We start from the raw sequence: 12,751 nt of genomic DNA on the forward strand, positions 1-12,751 counted from the left end.
TCATGTGAAGGTCTCATATCCAATCAGAGAGTGACTGGTTACCTCCATAATGGCCATTCCACTAATGTACCAGTGAGTACATCTAGCCTGAGGGAGGTCAGCAATGCAGCATGCAGAGTTCGTAGCTGAGTAAGACTGATTTAAAAATTTCCAACAGCCTGCATAGCACTTTCCAGCACAATGAGCTAGCCACCAGGGAGGAAGCTTCCAGCTTAGTTCCAACTTGATTTTTTCTATATTGTTCCTTGATTTCTCTGTGTTGTCCTCGGCAGTAGGGTCTTACCATCTAGTTCTGGTGGGCAACCAGCAGCAGTGGCAATAGTGTGAATTGTTTTGGAGATTTCTGGGACCTCCTGACCAGTAATAACCCACAAGGAGGTAGACCAACCTTGACAATGAGATTTCATTTAATAATCTTATGGCTTTGGGGAGAGGCTTTATCAACCCAGGCAAGTCTCAAACACACTATGTCACTAAGGCTGACCTTGAATTGAGCTTCTGATCCTTCTGTCTCTACTACCTACATGTTGGGCTTATAGGCATTTTCTACTACATCTCCATGCACACTACCACATTGTATATGAGAAACTTAAGTGTCCTGTGTAGGTCCTAGGACAGTGGTTCTCAACCTCCTTAATTCTGTGACTCTTAACCATACAATTATTTGTTGCTACTTCATCACTGTAAGCTTGTTAGTTATGAATTGTAATGTAAATATCTGATGTGATACCACAATGAGAACCACTGTTCTAGAATCAATGCCCCAGGATTGGCTAACTGTATGATTGGGTATTAGATAGAGGATTTCTTTCCGATTGCTACAGGAAAGTCCTTGTTATTTATTTTACATTTTTGTTTACTTCTGTGCTCATGTGGGATCATCCTAGTGTCATGGTGTACATGTAGAGGTCAAAGGACAACTGAAGGGGGTTGATTATCTCCTTCTACCTGTGGGTCTTGGAGATCAAACCTGGGTGGTCAGGCCAGGCAGCAAGAACCATTATCTGCTGAACTAAAGAAATCTTTATAGAAAATCCAGAAAAGGGCTGAACAGATCAGGCAATTGTTTGTAGTGAGATATCCACCCCACCCACACCTGTTGTACTGACCACACCCATTGGGGCATGGGGACAGGAGTCTCTAGGTCTTTGTTCTGACTTCTGGGTAGGAGACAAAGGATCCAAGGACATCCATGGAGCAGGAACCTGCAGCAGTCTGTTTCTTGTCTAAGTAAATTCTCCCCAATAAACCTCAATCAGCCTGTATTGTGTTCCAGAATTTTATTACCTGTGTTAGACAATAGTTAAGAGAACTTGCTGCTCTTGCAGAGGACCTGGGATCAGTTGCCAATACCCACATGGCACCTTACAACCTCTATAATCCCAATTTCAGGGGGTTCAAGGTCCTCTTTTAGTCCCTTTGAGCACCAGACACGTGCAGGCACTCATATATATTCATAAAATCAAAGCAAATTAATATTCAAAAGCCAGGAAAGCACTTGATACAGATTATGGGGGAAGTGATTGAAAGAATAAAGGGATGGTGTGAATAATGAAAGCAGTAGGTAGTGTGTATTGTTTTATTCTCTTTCCCATTCCATTTACCACCTTACAAATACATGTTTATCTACTTACGACCATCATTTGGATTCTCAGTTTTACTTTCAGGGTGCTCCTGCATATTTTAATCTTGAAATAGTTCTTTCTTACTAGGTAGGCCCAAAGGTACCAAAAAAAAAAAAAAAAAAAAAAAAAAAAAGAGGAATAATATAGAAATGATAACTAGTAACTCAAGTTTGTGGGAGGTGAGAACCCTCAGTTGGCTTTATCTCAGAAGGCTTCCTGAGTGACTCAGAGTTGAGAATCATCCAGAAGGGAGGATTGTTGATGGGCCTACATTAAGAGAAAAATAAAGCAGGAATTTAAATAAAAAGTCTTTGGAATCTCTTGTTTTGTATATTTTTTTAAGAGTGCTTCTCCCTAAATACTTCATATTAAAAAACAAAACAAAACAAAACAACAAAAACCCTGGGCCTAGCAGGGCACTGGTGGCACACACCTTTAATCCTAGCACTTGGGAGGCAGAGACAAGTGGATGTATATGAGTTGGATGCCAACCAGGTCTATAGAGCTAGTTCTAGGACAGCCAGGGCTACACAGAAAAACCTTGTTGTAAATCACTCACTCACTCACACACACACACACACACACACACACACACACACACACACACGCACACACACGCACACACGCACACACACACACAAAACCACACACACACGGAGGCTTATTACTTCTTAGGAGTGCCCAGCCTTAGCTTGGCTTGTTTCTAGCCAGCTTTTCTTAAATTACCTGTCTTTCACCTCTGGGCTTTTACCTTTCTTTATTTCTGTACATCTTTTCTTTCCTTCTTACTCTGTGGCTTACTATATAGCTAGGTGTCTGGCTTGATGTCCTCCTCCTTCTTTTGCTCCTTGATCTTTCTTGCTTCCCAATCCCCCTTTTTCTCCTTCTACTTAATCTCTCTGCCTGCCAGGCCCTTATCCCCCTTCTCCTGCCTTGCAATTGGCAGTTCAGCTCCTTACTAGACCAATCAGGTGTTTTAGACAGGCAAAGTAACACAGCTTCACAGAGTTAAACAAATGCAACATAAAATATTGCAACACATCTTCGCATCATGAAACTAATGTTCCAAAGCATAAACCAATGTAACACATCTTAATATTCTACAACACCTTGTCTCAAAAAAAAAAAAAAAAAAAAAAAAAAATCAAAAAGAAAAAAGAAAGAAAACAAAGAGAAAAAAAATCTAAACAAATGGGCCCTCATGTTTACTGTAAACTGTCCACTATTCTATGATTCTTCCTGTATTAAACCATTTAATTCTTTCAATAATGCTGTGAGCTTAGCCTCATTTCTTAGATAAAGAATTTGTTGTAGGTCATAGAAGTAGAATTTGAAGCCAGGTATTCAGGCTTTAGAATCCAAGATGACTTCATGTTGTTAGATAAAGGGAACCATTAATACAGGAGATGTACAGCCAGGAAGATAAGGAGTTTAAGGTCATCCTTGACTATATAGTAGAACTTGTCCAAATAAATAAATTCTGTAACTTCTTTAGACTTCCTTATTCTGCAAACAAACTATGGTACCAGTATGTGTGTATGTGTGTGTATTTGAGACAAGGTCTCATTATGTAGTTCTGGCCTGAAACTTATGTAGAGCAAGCTGGCCTTGAACTCAAAGAACTCCATCTGCCTCTGCCTCCTGAATGCTGGGATTAAAACTGGCTGTGGTGGCATTTTAATATGATAGATGAAGGCAGTTATCTCTGACTTTATTATCTATTGCATAATTCTTTGACTTTCCAACAACTACCATAGCCATTTTGTAATTATGGCTGACCTCAGCCTTTTTTTTTTTTTTTCCTTTAAAAAACCTAACATAGATTTGTTAGCTAAAAACACCTCTCTCTCCCCCCTCTCACACACAGAGGCACACACACACACACAAGAAAAAAAATAAACATACCATGTAGTTTATTCATAATATCATTAACCAGCTGCCTCGGTTATAAGTCTGCTTTAAAACAAAACCGAACCTGGAGATTTAAACTTTTTTTTTTTTAAATTATCTTGTGTGGAGGGTGGAGAGATGGCTCAGTAATTACTGACGGGACTCAAAGACCTCGAATGATGGCACACAAAGTCCTGTAAGCCCAGTTTCAGATCTTTCTGATGCCCTTCTCTGACCTTCACCCACAGGGGATCCCCCTGCCCCAATGCAGGCAAACATTCATACACATAAACAAAGACATATTTAAAATGAAGTTTAAGTTTTGTTTTGCTCTGTATCTGTGGGAACAAGTGTGAAGGTCAGAGAACAACAAATGGGAGTTGGTTATCTGCTTCCACTGGGTGGGGTCCCAGGGATAGAATTTAGGTGTTAGGGTTATGTTTCCAAGCCACTACAGAGGCTTTAAGGGTTAATGATCATCCAAGATAAACATTAGTTTAGATAAACAAAGTTAAGCTTTCCAGCTTTAAGAAATATGGAATATGGAAACTGGCCTGGAGGCAGGCAGATTTGAGTTCGAGGCCAGTCTTGTCTACAGAGCAGATTCCAGGTAAGCCAAGGCTACACAGTGAAACCCTGTGTTGAAAAACAAAACAAACAACCAAAACCATTCAAACAAACAAAAAAAGGAATATGGATATACCTTACTGCTGTGTGCTACTTTGGTGTTCAAGACTTGATGGAAATATTCAGGAGTGGCTGATACACTCTCATTTATCACCAGGTCACAAGAGCTGTCATATCTAGCAATTATTTTCATTTCCTTACACTCAATTGAGCATATACCACTTCCAAATCGCAGGGGATTGAGATACTGGAGTAGGTATTCTGCTGGGCCCTGGAACTTTCATCCCCCCATTATATAAACTGTACAAAAGCAAGAAAGGCAGACATCTAGAGACTGTCACTGGTTACACCTACCAGAGCAACATGAAAACAGACTAGGCGTGGAACCCAGGGCATGTGGGTGTGGCTCAGTAGTAGGGCGTTTGCCTAGCAGAACAAGTGGAATTATTTGCTATAATGGATGAATTTCTAAGCTAAAGCGTACACAATCTAGCTCACATCTGCTCTTAATAGCCTCGTCCAGAACCACTCCCTGCAGCTTTCGCGCCTTGCCTTCCCCGGCACACCCTTTGTAGGGTTCACACGTCTCCACTCCGGACATCAGTCTCTGTACCTAAAGCGGGCTTCGAGGGAGGATAGGCACAGGGGAGGAGACAGGAAAATAGAGATTGCCAATTCGTCCTTAACTCGAGCCCCTCGCGGGTCTCACCCCTGCCGTGGAGGCTGAGATTGGAGAGGAAGTGGGGAGGCTTCACTCAGTTCCTCACTCCCGCGCCCTCATGCCCCCACCCTTCCCTGCACCGAGATACTGCGCTCCCGGTCCCCTCCCGACGCCTCCGGAGGGGAGCGGCCGACGCCAGCGCGCTCGCGGGATAAAGCGGAGATCTGCCGGCAGCTGGAGCCCACCAGACAGGTCGTCCGCGTCCTCAGCACGCAGCGAGCTGCCCAGCCCCGAAGCAGACCCCAGGGTAGCCCCGGGGAGCGCTGTGGCCGGATGCGCGGCTGCGTCACTTCCGGGCGGTGCAGCGGCGGCGGCTTGGAAGATGGCTGCGCCCTGTGGCTCGGAGCTGCCCGCCAACTCGCCGCTCAAAATTCCGAAGATGGAGGTGCTTTCCCCGGCTTCTCCTGGAGACCTGAGCGACGGGAACCCATCACTGTCCGACCCTTCCACGCCGCGGGGAGCCTCCCCTCTCGGGCCGGGCAGCGCGGCGGGCTCGGGGACCGCGGCGTCCGGGGGTCTCGGGCTGGGGCTGGGGGGCCGCAGCGCTGCCTCGTCCTCGGTCTCCTTCTCGCCCGGCGGCGGCGGCGGTGGCGGGGCTGCGGCGGCCGCTGCCGCCGCCTGCCGGGGCATGTCGTGGACGCCGGCAGAGACTAACGCGCTCATCGCTGTGTGGGGCAACGAGCGGCTGGTGGAGGCGCGGTACCAGCAGCTGGAGGGAGCCGGCACGGTATTCGGCAGCAAGGCCCCCGGGCCGGCCATGTACGAGCGCGTGTCCCGGGCCCTGGCCGAGCTGGGCTACGAACGGACCCCGTCCCAGTGCCGGGAGCGCATCAAGGTAACCGGCCGCCCTGCCCGGGACAGCGAACCAGAGGCTGAGAAGGCGGGGAAGCGAGCCTGGGGGCGGGGGCCGGGCCGAGCACGGGGCTCCCCTCCCGGCCCCGGGTACCCCTCTCGTCTCCTCCGCCTCTTTCTTCTCTCGCTGGGAAGGGACGCTTCTTTCCAGATGGCCGCCAGCCCGTAGGTTTCCTGAGTTTGAAGTTGGGCGTGTCTGCCGCCGCCCCTCTTTCTTGCCAATTGAGGATGTTCCTGCGCTCTGAAGTTGGTAGTTTCTTATTGTGCGCGGGGCCGCACTGTCGCCGGTGCTGTAGCCCTTACTGCTTTGTTCCCAGGTAGAGGGGCTCTTCAGGCTGAAGCTGTCCAGTTGGGATGGGATTGATGAGGGGCAGCCTGGGCCCGAAGAATGCCCAGTGTAAGATTGTTCAGTAAGTGATGGAATTTTAAGAAAGAGCCTTGGGACAGCTGGCCTTTTGTGTCAGTCGCATTGCTTGTCATTTGAGGTGGTAAGGACTAGCAAGATTTGAGATGCTTTTTAAAGAATTGGAAAGGCTTAAAGACAGGCTGTGTATTGTTATCGTGGAGGTAGAGGACACCTTGAATGTTACTCTGGCTGAGGGTTGCATTGGTATTTGGATTGGCGATCTCTTCAAAGTTAGCTTGGCTTGAGAGGCTTCTATTTCTGAGGAAGCCCTTTCTTGACACCCAGTTTTTACTGCTTTAGTAACGGTGCCGGATGCTGACAAGTAAAACAGTGTGCATCTGGCCATCCTTGTGCACCTGCATGTTTAAATGCGGAGGCTTAATGTGGGCTAAATTTTACCATCAGCCCTCTTATCGCTTTGCTGTTTCTTTGATTTGTCTAGGCGTTCATATCTGTCTTTGCAGACAAGAAGCTGTGTTTTAGTTACATTCCTTTCCTCATTCTACGGTCTGCTAAAAGTTTCTCCCAGTTCTCATTGAAAACATTTATAGTACTTATAGTATTCATTTCTGATAGTTCAGGCATTTTTTCCTGGGGAATGAAAACCCGCCTAAAAGAGTCATAACAGAGAAGAATCAGATTAGCAAACAACCATAGAACCCAATGAGAACAGTTTAAGAGTAGTCATACTGAATTGGGGAGATTGTGCCAGAGTTCATGAAGTCTTGGCTGCTGTGATGTTCATTGGAAGACATTGTTACTTAGAAAACTTGGTCTAGAATTGGCTATTTCATTATTACCAACTGTTCAAGGAATTTGGGACCCATTAGAAAGTTAAGTTACATTATTTGATAATGTACATTTGAGGATTCATATTGAACTCCGTTAAACAAGAATGCCATTGAAATAATATGTAATAGTGAAAAACCGTTGTTCTTCGTATTTCATTCATTGCTCTCTATTCAGGGTCATTCTTATTAAGTCTGGGGCAGTTTCTTTGCACTGCTGTGAATAGCATCTGTCCACAAACTTTTCTGGAGTTCAGAGACTGCCTTGGGCATTTGTAAACTATACCTGTTTTCTTGATTTTTATTCATAGGACTTTCAAAGTGTACTATCAAAACCTTGCTGAATATAAATCTCTCCATAAAATTGTTTCTCAAACAACCAGGGAATATCTAGTTGGAATGCTTCATTGTCCAGTTATGAGAAGGAAATCTAAAGCAAAGAAAGGAGATTGAGCCTCTGAAGAATTTAGAGGATCAGTTTACCTGTTTTCAGACAGGTAAGACCAAGTTGACCTCAAACTTTTAGTGTTTTGAGATTCTGAGATGATGGTTCTCTGATACACTGCAGCAATTAACAGACAAGGCGGGCTGATAAATGATTTGTAAAGTGCTTCGATATAAATGGTTTGGATCAAGGAACTCAGAGTCTTTTGTTAATGTTGCTATTCTCTGCCAGAATTAAAGATTCTTTAAGGACAAGCTCTGATCTGTGTCTTGTCCACCAATACACCACCACACAGTAGACATTGAATGCTTCGTTTACCAAATGAAGTGTAGAAAGAATTTTGGAAGGCTTTTTTGTTTTGTTTTGTTTCTGTGATAAAACACTGTCCAAAACCAATGTGGGGAGGAAAGGGTTTGTTTTATTATCTGGCTTACAGGTTACAGTCCATTATTTAGGGAAGCCTGGTATCTTGGTTACTTTTTTAAATTGCTGTGAAGAGACACCATGACCAAGACAATTTGGGGGGCTTGCTTACCGTTTCAGAGGATGAGTTCAGGACCATCATGGCGGCAGGCAGGCATGCATGGCACTGGAACAGTAGCTAAGAGCTTACATCGATCCTCAAGAAGGCAGAGAGAAATGGCCTGGCTGGGCGTTTGAAACCTTACACCTCATCCCCAGTGACACACCTTAATCCTTTCCATAATAGTTGCACCAACTAGGGACCAAGCATTGAAATACATGTGCCTTTGGGGGCCATTTTCATTTAAACAACCACACCAGGGCAGGAGTTCAAGGAAGGAATATGTAGGCAGGAGCTGAATTAGAGAAACACTGCTTACTGGGTTGCTTTCCCTGGCTTGCTCAGCTTACCTTTTTTAATAGCCCAGGCACAGACCTTGCCAGGAATGGCACCACCTATAGTGGGCGGGTCTCTTCTACATCAATTAGCAACTAAGAAATGCCTTACAGATTACAACTAGTCTGATGGAGGCATTTTTTCACTTTAGGTACCTTCTCAGGTATGTCTAGGTTTGTGTCAATTTGATAAAAACTGACTGAATGTATAAAAGTTTATAGCAGTGTTATTAAAGTTAAAAATACAGGTTTTGGAGCCAAATTTGAAAAAATATTGCACCTAAGTTAAGCTTCAAAGGGCTGAGGCTTTATAGCTCTGTGGTAGAGTGCTTCCCTGTTTTTTACAAGGCCTTGGAGTCAATCTCCAACACTGTGGACAAATACCAAAACAAAACTGTTAATACATCCCCAAGCTTTGTCCCTTTAGAAAACTGTAAATTTGATCTTAAGCACAGAAGCAAATGTAGTCAATGAAATCAATAATTTTGAGATAGCTGACCAGGAAATGGAGATCGTACTTAGGAACTTAAGTTCTTGGAGTTTGACTTAAAGACAAATCTTTGGGTTCCAGCTTTTAGAAATGTCATCTTAGAACAATTAATTTGAAAACTTCTTGTTACTATTGTGTTGATGACAAATGCAGAAAGAAATACTGAGGGCTGGAGATATCTCAGGGCTTCAAAGTGTTTGCAGCACTGGAGTTTGTTCCTTTTGGCCTCTGTGGGCACTCACACACATGGAATGATAGTGTACACACACACACACACACTCACACTCACACACAGAGAGAGAAGCATGCATTTATGCACATAAATAAATCTGGAAAAAAAACCCCCAAGAAATCCAGTCAGTAATACAAAATAAATAAAGAGAACCAGGGAATTAAAAAAAATATTTATTTTATCTTTTTTGGAGGGTAGGGTGGGGTAGGGTGGGGAGTGTTTTTGAGACAGGGTTTCTCTGTGTAGCTCTGGCTTTCCTGGAACTTGCTCTGTGGACCAGGCTAGCTTTGAAACCAGAGATCCACTTGCCTCTGCCTCCAAAGTGCTGGGATTAACGACTTTCACCATCACCACACAGCTATTTATAATATTTGAGTGTTTTGCCTGCATATGTGTGTGTACACCTCCATGTGTGTGCCTGGTGCCTGCAGAGGTTAGATTGAGGGCATTGGATACCTGGAACTGGAGTTATGGGTGGTTGTAAACTATGAAGTGGGTGGGTGCTGGGAGACGAACCCTGGGTTCTTAGCAAAAGCAAGTGCCCATTACCATTGAGCTATCTCTCCAGCCCCCAAACCAGGAAATTCTTGCATACAGTAATATAGCTTTTTAAAAATGTAAGCCCAGGGCTAGGGTGTTAGAGCTTGTGCTTAGTATGAGGAATTGCCCTGGGTTCCATTCTCAACATTGCAGAGCAAACAAAACACCTTAACAGGATGTAGGCAATGCAGTAATTACTTTTCGGTCCGATGTTCCCTTGTGGTGTTCTCAATAAACTATTCTTTCTTAATAATAGGTTTGTAGGGAGAAAGAATACCATGTAAATAAGTTAATATTTCCTTTGTAATATGTTTGAAGTTCCTGTAAGTAGTTATGTAAAGTCAGGAAAGAGGATGGAGATGTTAAGAAGAGTACTGTTCTTCAGCACCTACATTCCAGGGGATCTGATTTCCTCTTCTAACTTCTAGGGGCACAGACATACATGCAGACAAAACACCCGTACATATTAAAGGGTGTGGAGTGTATTTAGAGATTGGATATCAGTAACATTTTTTTTATTTTTCTTGAGACAGGGTTTCATGTAGCCTAGGCTGGCTTGATAGGTAGTTGAAGCTGACCTTGAATTTCTGATCCTTCTGCTTCTCTACTTTGTGAGTGTTGGGATTATAGGACTGTGCCACCATGCCCATCTCTAGTAAATAATTTCTTGATTTGAAAAGGGATGAATAATAATCAGTTTTCCATTTAGATAATCCATCCCTCTCTTCTTTTCCTCCCCTCCCTCCCTCTCTCCCTCCTTTTTTTTGTGTTTTTTTTTTTTTTTTTTTTTTTTTTTTTTTTTGAGACTGGGTCTTACTATATATATAGCCTTGGCTGACTTGGAACTCACTCTGTAGACCAGGCTGGTCTCAGATTTACAGAGAACCAGATCCACCTGCCTCTGCCTCCCCAGTGCTGGGATTAAAGGTGTGTGGTGCTACTGCCTGGCCCCATTTAGATAATTTCTAATATGGAGCAGCCTTCCTCATAAGAAAGCATGGGAATTCTGACTCCTCTCCTAGTCCCTTGCCCAACTACTTTAAGTATATTACTTCTCTGGAGTGTTTTTGTTATTTATACAATGAAAGTGTTAAGATTATAAATACTAATAACTTTTAGATTTTGTTCCTGAAGTTCAACTTTTTAATATTGTTCAAGTGACTATATTTCTAAGCTTACAGTATTTTTAATTGAAGGTCAGATATAGATATTGTTTAGAGTTGTAGAGATTCTTTTCTTTTTGATAAAATAGATGTGTTTGAAACTGCTTTGCTACACAGATTGTTCTGAAATTTTCTGGCATTTTTGTTTGCCAGAAGAAATGTGTTTGCTAACAATTTCAGCCCAATTTTGGAGTCAGATAAACAAATACAGGGGGCTGTTTTTTCTTTTTTTTCTCTTTCTTTTGGTGTTGTCTTGTTTACCTTGCGTGTTCTTTTTCTATAAACTCTTCCTATGTTCATTCACCAAATGGACCTTAAGTGTTTGTTATGTGTGGAACTGTCTTTTAGTCATTAGAATATAAACAGAACTGCTAAATACAGTTTCTGTAATATAAGTGTTTTTACTCCAGCTGAAGATTGTATACATACACACTGAAGAGTTGAAGATGTATGAAACACAAATGATGCTATTCAGAGCAGTACTTGATTAAGTGGCATAGGACTACAACAAACTGTAAGTGTGATAACTTAAAAGGGGAGCCATCTTCTCCATGTGTCCTCAGTAGTTGAAAGATTTGTCTTGACTTAGAATTCATGAAAGCATTCATTTCTGAGCCAGATGCCATATTCACACTTCAGTTAGTTAATCAGATGCACTGCAAGCCTTGTTCTCAAGCCTCATATTTTTGGATGTTTGCCAAAAATTTGTCTCTTGAGAGTTGGCTTTATGTCTCTGAACAGATGTATATGTCTAGCTTTGCCTGCAGTTGAAAGGCAAGGTGACTGTGTATGACCTAACAAACTTGCCTTTGCTATGTTTGTTCCATTCTGGTTAACTGTCAGATTAGTCTTTGGTCTAGCAGACAAACGTTTTTATTGGGACACTGCTTAGATTTGTACATTGAAATACATTTTGTTAGTTTAGCAACCAAATAACAATACAATGTATATGGACTTTTATTTTAGCATCTGCCTTTGTGAGAATCAATAGGGCTGAAATAACTTAGAGCCAAAAGATGTTGCTCTCCTTGTACAAGCATTTTAATGGCCTACTGGTCCCTGAGGACTTTCTTTGGTGTTTTTGACAAGACTTTTCTTCTTTGTGTCGAAAGATCTCCAGGAATGTTGTAAGCCACATAAATGGATCTGGTTAGATCTTTCTCTTATCATTTGTTACATATTCTAATTCTGTTCTCCTATCTTCCTGTTACTGGAAAGTTTGTTTGTCACTTGGAAGCTTATTTGTTTGGGGTCTGGGAATGTGGCTCAGTGTTAGAACATTTATTTTTCTAGCATTGTAAGGCATTGGGTTCTATCCATAGCACTGTGTGAAACAGTAACAACCACCAGAATCCATCTTCTTTGAGCAGAGTATGGTGGCTCATGCCTGTACTCCCAGCAGTGGAGAGGTTGAGCAAAAGGTTAAGGCCAGCCTGGCTATGTGGAGAGGTCAAGGTCCTCCTGGGCTAAGTTATCAAAGCCTTGTCTGTCTCATGAATCTTACACTAGGGCTTTCAGCTTTAAAGAGATGTAACAAGCTCTCACTAAAACTGTGAATGAATGGGATTCCCAGTTATATTCTGGCTTTAAAAAAATCATTTTATTTAATGAAGAGTAAAGTTTAAATGTGTATCTGGGCCTGGTGGCTTATATTTGTAATTCCAGCACTCAGGAGGCAGAGGCAGGAAGATTGCAGATTCAAGTCTGGCATGAATGGCATGAAAAGTGCCAAGCTAATCTGGGATACATAGAGAGACCCTATATTAGTTACTTTTTTTCATTGCTGTAAGAAAAAAGCAACTTGTGGAAGGAAGGTTTATTTTGATTCACAGTTTGCAGAAGTAGTCCATTTTGTCAGGGAAGTCATGCCAGGAATTTAAGGCAGCTGTGAATGTATTGTGTTTACAGTAAGGAGGCAGAGAGATGAATGTCCTGTTCAGTGAGCTGCCTGATTTTGATTCAGCCTGAGACTCCATCACATGGGGATGATGCCATCAGCATTGATTTCCTTCCAGACCTTTCTGAAACCACCTTCATATAGTTGTAGTTATATTTCTGTAAATTGAGTTCAAATTCAGTCTTAACCACCATAAAAAACAAAACAAACAAGAAAA

The 12,751-nt window shown here is 42.7% G+C and overlaps 1 protein-coding gene across 2 annotated transcripts in view; it reads left to right on the forward strand.

Moving 5' to 3' along the window:
• Positions 1 to 4,826: 4,826 nt before the first annotated feature.
• Positions 4,827 to 12,751, forward strand: part of Msantd2 (Myb/SANT DNA binding domain containing 2) — a 31,726-nt gene continuing 23,801 nt past the window's right edge. Inside the window, exon 1 of one of the 2 annotated variants that reach the window (XM_051197100.1) lies at positions 4,827 to 5,698. In XM_051197100.1, the coding sequence (XP_051053057.1) occupies positions 4,922 to 5,698 (777 nt within the window). In that variant the 5' untranslated portion in view covers positions 4,827 to 4,921. The remainder of the gene's footprint in view (positions 5,699 to 12,751) is intronic. The other variant, XM_051197101.1, reaches the window with a different exon arrangement.

The sequence above is a fragment of the Phodopus roborovskii genome, unplaced genomic scaffold (assembly GCF_943737965.1).
Source record: "Phodopus roborovskii unplaced genomic scaffold, PHOROB, whole genome shotgun sequence".
Classification (NCBI taxonomy): Eukaryota; Metazoa; Chordata; class Mammalia; order Rodentia; family Cricetidae; genus Phodopus; species Phodopus roborovskii.